We start from the raw sequence: 11,540 nt of genomic DNA on the forward strand, positions 1-11,540 counted from the left end.
TAGCAGGCCCACAGCCTCAGTAAGTCGAAAACCAGTGAAGCAAAAAGCAAAAATTGGGGTGACCATAGGATAGCAGACCCTACTCTCCTACATAACCCCCCCCCAAACGCAGGGACATTAAACTTAACCTTGACCAGATAAGTCTTCATGTTCTAAGTGGAAGTACCTGGAGAGACCATCTGCATTACCATGGTCAGTCCCTGGGCGGTGCTCCACTGTAAAGTCCATCCCCTGTAGGGAAATGGACCACCTGAGCAGTTTGGGATTTTCACCCTTCATCTGATTTAGCCACAAGAGGGGCTTATGGTCTGTCTGAATTAGGAAGTGAGTACCAAACAAGTATGGCCTCAACTTCTTCAGGGCCCAAACCACAGCAAAGGCCTCCCTCTCAATAGCTGACCAACGTTTCTCCCTGGGGGTCAGCCTTCTGCTAATAAAAGCAATGGGCTGGTCTTGACCATCTTGATTAAGTTGTGAAAGCACAGCTCCCACCCCCAACTCAGAAGCATCTGTCTGTACAATGAACTGTTTGGAGTAGTCAGGACTCTTCAGGATAGGTGCAGAGCACATGGCCTTCTTCAGGTCATCAAATGCCTTTTGACAGCTAACTGTCCACTGAACCTTTTTGGGCATCTTCTTGGATGTCAAGTCATTCAATGGTGTCACAATGGACCCATAGTTCTTTACAAATTTTCTGTAATACCCAGTCAGGCCCAAGAAGGCTCTGACTTGTGTCTGGGTAGTTGGAGGAGCCCAGTCCTGTATGGTCTGGATCTTGCTCTCCAGTGGTTGAACTTGACCCCCACCTACTAGGTGGCCCAAGTACACAACCTTGCTCTGCCCTATCTGGCACTTAGTAGCCTTGATAGTCAGGCCTGCCTTTTGCAGGGCCTCCAGAACCTTCTTCAGGTGGATCAGGTGATCCTCCCAGGTGGAGCTAAAGACAGCAATATCATCTAGATATGCTGCACAAAAGTCATCCAGCCCAGCAAGGACTTGATTCACCAACCTTTGGAAGGTGGCAGGTGCATTCTTCAAACCAAAGGGCATCACCACAAACTGATAATGCCCACTGGGGGTAGAGAATGCTGTTTTGGCTTTTGACTCTTCAGCTAGTCTGATTTGCCAGTAGCCAGCTGTCAAATCAAATGTGCTCAGAAACTTGGCAGAAGCCAATTTATCAATGAGCTCATCTGCTCTTGGAATGGGATGAGCATCTGTCCTAGTGACAGCATTGAGACCTCTGTAGTCCACACAAAACCTCATTTCTCTCTTCCCATCTTTGGTATGAGGTTTTGGCACAAGGACCACTGGGCTAGCCCATGGGCTCTCTGATGGCTCAATCACTCCAAGCTCCAACATCTTTTGCACCTCAGCCTTTATACAATCCCTGACATGGTCAGGTTGCCTGTAGATCTTATTCTTCACAGGCAGATTGTCACCAGTGTCCACCTCATGGGTGCACCAGTTAGTCTGACTGGGTGTGAGTGAAAACAAGTGTCTGTGGGCCTGCAACACCTGCCTGCAGTCCACCTGTTGCTGCTCAGTGAGGCTGCCTGCCAAGGCTACTCCATCAACTGAACCATCATCAGGGTTCTGGGAAAGCAGGTCTGGGAGAGGGTCACTCTCTTCCTCCTGTTCCCCATCTGTGGCCATGAGGAGACTCATGTCCTCCCTGTCAACAAATGTTTTCAAACGATTGACATGGAGCACCCTGTGGGGGCTCCTAGGGGTGCCAAAGTCAACCACATAGGTGACTTCTCCCTTTTTCTCAATGATAGGGTAGGGTCCAGTCCATTTGTCCTGGGGAGCTGCTGGCCCCACTGGGTCCAACACCCACACCTTCTGCCCTGGCTGGTACTCAACCAGAACAGCCTTTTGGTCATGCCAGGCTTTCTGTAATTCCTGACTTGCCTCAAGGTTTTTGGATGCTCTCTCCATGTATTCAGCCATCCTGGAGCGGAGACCAAGTACATAGTCCACAATGTCTAGTTTAGGCTTTTTGAGAGGTAACTCCCATCCTTCCTTCACCAAACTCAGTGGACCCCTTACAGGGTGGCCAAACAAAAGTTCAAAAGGGCTGTAGCCAACCCCCTTCTGTGGGACCTCTCTGTAAGCAAAGAGCAAGCAGGGTAAAAGGATGTCCCATTTCCGCCTAAGCTTCTCTGGTAAACCTTTTATCATTCCCTTTAGGGTCTTGTTGAACCTTTCCACAAGCCCATTGCACTGTGGATGGTAGGGTGTGGTAAACTTATAGTTTACTCCACACTCTTTCCACATTGCTTTTAAGTATCCAGACATGAAGTTAGTACCTCTGTCTGAAAGAACCTCCTTTGGAAAGCCCACTCTTGAGAAAACTGCAATGAGGGCTTTTGCCACCACAGGAGCTGTGGTGGTCCTCAGGGGAATTGCCTCTGGATACCTGGTGGCATGATCCACTACCACCAGTATAAATCTGTGCCCAGATGCTGTTGGAGGATCCATGGGACCCACAATGTCTATTCCAACTCTTTCAAAGGGTACCCCCACCACAGGTAGTGGTATCAGGGGGGCCTTTGTTGTGCCACCTGACTTACCACTGGCTTGGCAAGTGACACAGGAGCGACAAAACTCCTTGACATTTTCTGACATGTGAGGCCAGTGAAAGTGTGGAACAAGCCTGTCCCAAGTCTTATTCTGGCCTAAGTGTCCTGCAAGGGGAATATCATGGGCCAAGGTAAGAAGGAAGCCCCTAAACTTCAAAGGTATAACCAACCTCCTGGTTGTGCCAGGCTTGGGGTCTCTAGCCTCTGAATAAAGGAGTCCTTCATCCCAATACACCTTATGGGTACCTTGAGCATTCCCTGCAGCCTCAGCAGCAGCTTGCTGTCTGAGGGGTTCAAGTGAAGGGCAATCTAATTGGGCCTGCCCCAGGTCTGCCCTTGAGGGTCCCCCTGTCCCCAGAAACTCTACCTGATCAGGTTCAAGCTCCTCAGAGACAGTCTCCTCTTGGACTGCAGAATCAGTTTCCTGTGAAACCTGATCCTCAACCTGGGGCAAGTGGGAAGGCACAGCCTTAACCCTCTTGCTCCTTCTCTTGGGTTGTGGTTGGTCTATTGTTTCAAGATCCACCACTGGTTCAGGAAGGCACTTCTTAGCCTGAGACCTTGTCACTGCAAGGACATGAGCTGAAATCCCTAGCATTTCTGCATGAGTCCTGTACTCCACTTCTGACCAAACTGAGCTTTCAAGATCATTGCCTAACAGACAGTCTACTGGGAGGTCTGCACTCACAACAACTTTCTTTAGGCCATCTACCCCTCCCCAGGAGAAGTTCACAACAGCCACACTATGGGAAGTAGTGGAGTTGCTTGCATTGGTCACTAGGTAACTTTCACCTAGTACAATCTGTCCAGGGTCCACAAAGCCAGGTGTCACCATTGTGACACTGGCACAAGTGTCCCTGTAGGCCTGAGCCAGTTTCTCATTAATTAAGGGAGTCTGCCTATATTTGCCCAGGTTACTGGGGCTTACTGCAGTGGGCAAAGATAAGTCCACATCATATAGGAGAACTGCCTGTGTGGGGATTCTGACTAGGCCAGATTCCACCTCAGTACCCAGGGTCAACCCTACTGAACCCTTTGGCTGTGTACCACCACTGCTGACTGTACTAGGGGGTGCAGTTGCTTTAGGAGCTGCAGTGGTGGGGACTGGATTTTTCTTAGTGCATTCACTGCCCCAGTGTGAAACTGATTTGCAGGTATTACACCAAGGTTTCTTTGGGCCATCATTCTTCTTTTTCTTGTTTCCATTTTGGGAACCCCCCTCCTTATTGCTAGTTTGGGGGCCTGAAGACTTCTGGTCCTTTTCTTTATCTTTCTGATTCCCACCCTTCTGGTCTGTTTTCTTCTGGTCACCTTGGTTCTGGTTTTTCTGCTTAATCCTTGTTCTGACCCATTTGTCTGCCTTCTTTCCCAATTCTTGGGGAGAGGTCAAATCAGAGTCAACAAGGTATTGATGCAACAGCTGGTTCTGACAGTTATTAAGGATCTGTTCTCTCATCATAAGATTGTACAATCCTGTATAGTCTGAAACTTTACTTCCCTGCAGCCAACCCTCCAGAGCCTTAGTGGCACAATCTACAAAATCAGTCCAGTCCTGAGTCTGTGCTTTTTGGGTGTCTCTGAACAACAACCTGTATTGCTCAGTGGTTAGGCCAAACCCTTCAGTAAGAGCACTCTTCAGAACAGAGTAGTTTTTGGCATCCTCAGGTCTAACAGTGAGGAGCCTGTCCCTCCCTTTCTCAGAAAAGGAGTACCATAAAATTGCTGCCCACTGATCCTCAGGGACCTGCTGTACCATGCAGGCCCTCTCAAGAGCAGTCATCCATTTGTGGATATCATCCCCTTCCTTGTAGGGGGGCACAATTTTTGTCAGGTTTCTATTGTCATAGGCCCTGTCTTTCTCTTTAGGAACTTTGCTGCCACCAGTGGCATCTAAGCCACTTAATTTCTGTTCCCTAGCCAAGGTAAGTTTAGCTTGAGCCAAGGTAAGTTTAGCTTGAGCCAGAGCTACCTCCTCCCTCTCCATCTGGAGTTGGACAGCCCTCATTCTGGCCCTATGCTCTTTTCTCTGGGAGGAAGTCATCCCTCTTTGAGATTCTCTTGAGGCACTAGAAAGATGAGAGTCCCCTGACAGAGATCTCACCCTCCTGTTGCCTGGGAGAATGTGGTTATGAGATCTGGAGTGGTGCTGGCCCTCTCCATTCCCATGTAGGTCCAAGTTGGCCTGGTTAAGCCTGGCAACCTGTACCTGGTTTCCCCCCTGATCCTGATCTTCAGGCTCTTCTAAATCAGAGCCTTCCTCTGGGTCTTCTTCCTCCTCCTCTACTTCTTCTTGAAGATCCTCATTCTCAGGGGAGTTTATCCCTTCCTCTGTTTCTAAGGGAGTCTGACTCACCTTATCTAGGTCATCCTTTTCTAGGAGAGCTACTAGGGAAGGAATGGTAGGGCCTCTGCCCTTTTTTAGCCCCCTGGCTGTGCACAAGGCACTCAGGTCTTTGTGGCCAAGGTTGTCATATCTGGATGTTGTCCCTATAGGATCAACTATTACAGGAGCAGAGCCTGAAGCTCTACCTGTATCAGACATGACTGCTAGTGAGGTGTAAGTGGTGCACTTACCTACACTAAGTGGTTTCCTACTGTACCTTGCTAGTGAGTTGTAGTCAGGGTGTGCTAATCCCTTTAATCTACAACTACTAAGTTCAGTAGAACTTAATATGCTAAGCTTTTGATTTATATGTACCTAGAGGTACTTGATGTGATCTTTCAATTTGATAAAGATTGCAATGGTAAAACAAACAGCAAGCTCAAATCCGCACCGCTGCACACCAATGTGAGAAATTGGCCTGATATGTAGTGTTTCCAATTCTGGAACCACTGGGTATCAGTCCAAACAAACCCCAAAGATGTCAGGTTGTAAGTCAACCTTGTAGACAAGCTATCCTAGTGGTAGCATGGACTAAGCAGCCTTAAAGGCTTAACTTAAGAGGTCGTGTTAAGCGAGCTGTTTTACCACATACAATCCTGTAATCAAATGAAAGGACACCACACAAGTATATATTATAAAAATATATGTATTTATTTCTAAATTACTCCCCAGTACTCTTTATGAGGAAAGGGGCACAAGCGTTAAATCAAAAAGCACTGTTACACATATAAAGTTGCACAATTATGGATGAGGGCGGGTGGCCACTCAAACCATATACTAAAAAAATGGTATAAGTAACACTTATCGAGCAATGGTTAGGCCTAGGGCCTAGAGATTCGCTGGGAGCAGTCAGGACTAACAATGATGAAGTCGGGAGAAGCCCACAGGAGACGGGTGCAGCACGGAAAGTGCGGCGCGCACCAATGCACTGTCAATGGTGCGTAAAAGTTAGTTAAAGTGAATTAAAAGATACTTCCGCTGAACCTAGGAACACAAAACTTTAGACACAGACCCTAGAGGTGTGTACCAGTGTATGGACACCGGCGTTGCAATGTTACCTCACCCACAGGCCGTGGGTGCACAGGGTCGAAGTGGCGTCGGGTTCTGACACGCAGGTTCTTGGTGCTTGAAGCTGTTGCAGCTGCAGGCGCTGTGAAGCAGAAGTGTCCGGTGCGATCCAAGGGTGGATCGAAGTAGAAAAGTACCTGAAAGCAGAGGGGACAGAGTCTGGGTCACTCAGCAGTGACCAGGGTGGAACCAGGACGGAACCAGGCAATGTCGGGCGCAATCAGGCGGTTGTCGATAGGCTTCTCTCCGCTGTCACGTGGGCTCTGGGGCATCTGCGACGTCCAGGAGCAGGTCACGATCTGTCCCACGTAGGCTCTCGCCGTCAGCACCGTCGGCTTCAAGATTGCAGCAAACAGCACTTGGCAAAAGCAATCCACGCGGAACCGGGAGATTGCTTATCACTCGAACCAGGAGGGTCAGAGTGGGTGCTCCTTTTCACAGGAGCTGATGCAGATCTGGAGCAACCAGAAAAGCGAGTCGTATTTCAAGTTTCGTCGGCACAGGGGCCACAAGCCAGCTGGCAAGTGACCGGGCCAACGCGTCGAGTCCACACAAGCAGAAGGGCCCCACGCAGCACTCGTCGAGTGTGGAGGGGTGAGCTTTGGTGCAAGTGGAGCTCGGGGCTGGGGCTTCTCAAACCCCGGTGTACAGCTTCGAGGGTCACTCGTGGGCTGCACGGTCAGCGTCTCGTGGCCTTTTCAAGATGGCGTGTCCCACGCTTCCGGTCGCCTCCACGGGTCTCAGCTCTGCAGGGACTGTGGATCGGGCAGGCAGAAGGCAGGCAAGCTTGATCTCGTCGATCTCTGTCGCTCGAGTTCCGGCGGGAACTGCAACAAAGCAAGGGTCGAGGGCTGGATGGTACCTGTTTGCACAGGGTGGTCACTCCTTGACCACAAGGGAGATTCTTCAGTCTTCTCACGTCGTGTAGAAAGTCGAAGGGTCCAGATTTCGTTTCTTATGTTTCTTCAGGATGATCTGAGGTCCGTTGGGACTGCTCCCCCTCTTATTCGAATCTGCGGGGTTGGACATCCTGCTAGGTCCCCTCCTATGGGTGGGACCCAGGAAGGGGGTGGTTACACCCCTCTCCTTTGATCCTGGCCGCGCTGGGACAGGGGCTGGGAGGCCCCAGAACCGGTTTGGCCGGATCCTGCAAGGGGCAGCCTTGTGCTCCCCAGGCAGTGTCTGGTTTCTTTGAAACCTCCCTACTCCAATCCACTATCTCCTGTCTGGGGTGGTTTGACACCGCCCTGTGACAGGAAACTCTTTGTCCAGGCCTCCTCTGCCGGGTTTCGGTCAGCAGCAGGAGGCCAGACCCGTGTCTGTGGCAGGGGCATCCATTTTGTGGATCTGAGGCTCATTTTAAATCAACCGCGTTTCAGTAAAGTAACATGTCTTCTCCCTCTAGAAGGGTGGAATGCTACCCCCGTCGCCAGAACTGGCGAGGGGGTAGTATTCCAATTCGTATGACACCTTACACGACATGTTTTGATAAAGCCAAACCAAAGTTGCTATATAACCGCGAGGATTATAAGGCGCTTAAGAGTATATGGTATGGCATTATCCCGGATCAGCTTAGGGAGTTGTTCCCGACAGCTGCAGACAGGCTCAGCTCATGCCAGAGCACCATCTCACATAAAACCACGCACTCTGCCTCCAGGATTGATGAGGCCTTCCATAGGAGTGGCTTACAGGCTATATATGTGTCCAGATATAGGTTTAGATATAGGTATACTATATCTAAGCAAGGGGTGATTACACCCACTTGCCCCAGCTGAGTGATCAGCCAGTTGTGTCAATTTAAGAACCAGCCAGGGGTGGCAAAAGCTATGCTTCAGCCCCTGGTAGGCCTTGGTGGCACCTATGCCCTGAGCACCTATAGTGCATGGTACAGGGGCTGACAAGGAGTCCATTTCCAATTGTGGTATGTACCTATAGCACATGTATCATAAATTTAGAGAGAGAACAGCAGGCTGGGGGTCTGATTAGCAGGCCCACAGCCTCAGTAAGTCGAAAACCAGTGAAGCAAAAAGCAAAAATTGGGGTGACCATAGGATAGCAGACCCTACTCTCCTACAGTGCCCTAGTCCGTATGACTTGTTTTTGTTTTTTAATATTGCGGCAGCACCCTCTCAAGATGTAGCATGACAATTCTGCTCAACTATTGCCGACAGATTTACCCATAATGAGAGTCTCCATTGGTCTACATCGGAATCCATTCCCCGCACCCTGTATTTGTAGAGAGACAATATTACCAGAAAGTCCACCACCCCAAGACCAGCCCATAATTACCGCAGCAGGTGCAGTGACACGGCAGCCCAAGTTTGCGAAACGCCGGCTGCACCCCAACGGACACTATCTTTTAAACTCATCTGGGCACGCGGGAGCCCATGGTATTTGGGTAGATTAGGGCACGTGATGATTACAAATGTGGTTACTAAAGGTGTCCATCCTCAAATGTAAACCCCAGACTGATGTTAACCCAAAAAAGAAAGTTGTTAAAACAATTGGGTTACCCTGTAATTCTAGGCACATGTGTAGGAGAGTACTTGAAAAGACATGCAGTTTCTCTAAAGATACTTAATTACATATTCATATATTCTGGCGGCTGTATACAGAATCTACTGCCTTTCCAATTAATGTTGAATAACAAACATCAACAGACAGCATCAGAAAAATCGATATTTTGCAATAATCATCAACAGTAACATTTTAATTGGTTTAATTCCAGTCGTAAGAAACAATAAAGAATTAACATAAGTAACTGCAGGGTACTACATAAAATGTAATACTATGGTGCCAAGCCCAGGTGTAATACATGTGAAAGAAGTAGAAATTAAATCACAGTTCTCCCTGAGGGAGTAATTTGACTTACTGATGACCCAGTCGAAGACAGTGGTGGTAGCCACTCCTGTGTAAGTGGACCGGTTCAATTGAGCTCCTTCCAACATCCCAAATGGGCACTATTTAATTTATTTTGCACGTAGGTAATTTGAGTACTGTTTCAGATTGGAGACCTGTGCGCATCCATGTCCTGATTTTAACACCCACTCTGGTCTCTCCTGAGGAATTACTCCTGATCTCGTTCTTGGAACGTCTGTGCACATTTTCATATCGACTCTTCTGCCTCCTGGAAACTTACTGACTCACACCAGCATTTTTGCCTATAAATGTACAGACTTTACAATGGCAGCTATAAGAATCTTATCTAAATTTCCTTTACGAGGGCTGTTAGTCTCACTGTCCTCCATTTGGTCCTGATGAAGACCACATGAATTCACCCTACTGGAATTGAAACGTCAACATATATGGTTTTTGGACTGTTTACTAGTTAAATCATTAATCAGAGTCCCGGACTATGTTATTCCCTCATGCTCTGAGCACTAACATTCATTTAAGCTAAAATTCGCCTATATATAAATGTACAGTCATATCTGTTGGTATTCAATTATTGAGCATTAACAGCATAGGGGAAAGATTCTCCATACTACTTGCAGAATTAACAATGAATTGCTTCCAAACGACCACACATTTTTCATGCCGAGGTGCCCACCCAATCTTTCTACAACAATGCCTCTAATATATTTTGCTACAGCAAATGACTATGATAGATGCACAAGAAGCAAGACTTTGTCCAGGCCTGCTCCCAAAATAAGATGAACATTTCGGTGTTTCTTTTCTGTTTTTCCAACAAGGGGTTGTGTATCTCTCTGAAGACACCGACTCAGTATGAAACTGAAATTATCATTAAAGTCCCTAAAAACAGGCACTACCTCTAGTTCTAGAAACTTTTCTTAAGATTTTATTAAGTGTTTTTTGTAGATCTTAATATATGCTGTATCTACACTGAAAAGACTCTTCTGTCATAGCTAAGCCCTATGAAGTATGCTTTCTACACCTGCACTATTGTGGTCATGTCCACCTTTCTAGGTTTTCAGCATGTGACCTTATTGTCCTCTTGTCATCCTTGTACAGCATGAATGTCGCATGGAACTGCAGCTATGCTCACCAGCCATGTGGAGCAAGCCTACTAGATATGTGCTGCTGCAGCCATGCTATTGTTGTCTTTTCAGGCCTGTGTATCATGTGTGATGCTCGTGAACTGTTGCAGCTGTACAATGTATTTTGCTTCCTTCCATGTTCAAGATGGATGCTGTGCGTTGACCTCCACCACCTTGTACACTGCATCACTGCTTCTGTACAACCTGCATTCCATTGGTGTAATGATGCTCACATGATGCCCCTCTGACACTGTTGGGAGGCAGACAGCACGGTGGATGGTATAACAGCCCAGGAGCACATCTTTTACCACGCGGCAACACAATCAATGTGGGTGTGCTACATTTCACGAGGTGTTTACACACCATAAATGTCCCTGTTGTCTGTCAGATTCATACAGTAGTTACCACTGAAAGAACAGAGTTACCCACCTTGGCCAGTCTGCGCTTCAGGCACACGCTCTCGGATCATCCTGCATGCATCATACACTGCGGTGGACGGCTCGAACTGGATAGTTTTCACCACATTGCCCTGGCGGACACAAATCTTCAAAGACAGGGCCACCATGGTGCCTGCTGATTAGACCCCTCCTATCAACTGGGTGACACCTGGGAAAAGAAGAGACACATTGAACTGAAAGGTACCATAGAATAAGCAAAATACAGAGCCATTGCCTTTTGGTACTTGCATGCAACTTGCAAAAGTATTGAATATTAAGTGTTAATATAAACAAAATTAGCTGAAAACCAGTTACCAGTCATGGCTGAGAATCAAATCATCTGGTTATAAGTGTAAAAATGCTAAACAAAGAAAGTATCAGGAGCTGAACTGGACAAGGTAAAATACAGATGGGTTACTTCCAGAGGTGGAAAGGCAGAGGTATGCACACTCCTTCCAGTCCGAAAGCACCACGATGGAACAGCAGACATTTTATTTGGCAAGTACATGAATTGCACAACAGTAATGCTTTTGGTAACAATTAAGAGTGTATTTTGTTTTTTAACTCTTTTCGAGGTTTTTACTTTTGAACAACTTGTCAGAAATACAGTTTAATACGAGTTACAACTGTTACAGTATGGTACATTATAGCAATCTGTAGGTTCCGGCCCACAGTGTGATTCGAGAGAGCATCAGATCTAGTTGGGACAACAACGAGGTGCACTCTCGTCAGGGCTGGGAGCGAGCAGGATGATCGGGACACCTAAAACCTTTACAAAGTGAGACTCTGGAGGTGATCTGTGAGTTTTGTGTGCCTTCGAAACAGTAACTGCCGGTGCAGTGGGTTATGTAGCAGCACAAGCATGGGTGGTTTGCAATTTAGTGAAAAAGGTGGCAGTGGCCCGCAGCCAGGGGAAAGGGGCATGGGAAGGAAGGGAGGCAGCAACTTCTCAGTCTCCTATCAGTCCATGGCAATGGTTATGTGGGTGGGCGGAGGCATATGTGCTCTCGGGATAATGGCTGTGACCGGCAGAATGGGCTGAGTACCATGGTGGAGGCACAGTATAGGG

The 11,540-nt window shown here is 47.8% G+C and overlaps 1 protein-coding gene across 4 annotated transcripts in view; it reads right to left on the reverse strand.

Moving 5' to 3' along the window:
* Positions 1-10,636, reverse strand: part of TLN2 (talin 2) — a 598,939-nt gene extending 588,303 nt beyond the window's left edge. For all 4 annotated transcript variants that reach the window (XM_086959469.1, XM_086959467.1, XM_086959468.1 and 1 more), the window contains exon 1: positions 10,464-10,636. In XM_086959469.1, the coding sequence (XP_086815595.1) occupies positions 10,464-10,599 (136 nt within the window). In that variant the 5' untranslated portion in view covers positions 10,600-10,636. The remainder of the gene's footprint in view (positions 1-10,463) is intronic.
* Between the last annotated feature and the right edge of the window lie 904 nt (positions 10,637-11,540).

This window comes from Lissotriton vulgaris, chromosome 2_2 (assembly GCF_964263255.1).
Source record: "Lissotriton vulgaris chromosome 2_2, aLisVul1.2, whole genome shotgun sequence".
NCBI lineage: Eukaryota > Metazoa > Chordata > Amphibia > Caudata > Salamandridae > Lissotriton > Lissotriton vulgaris.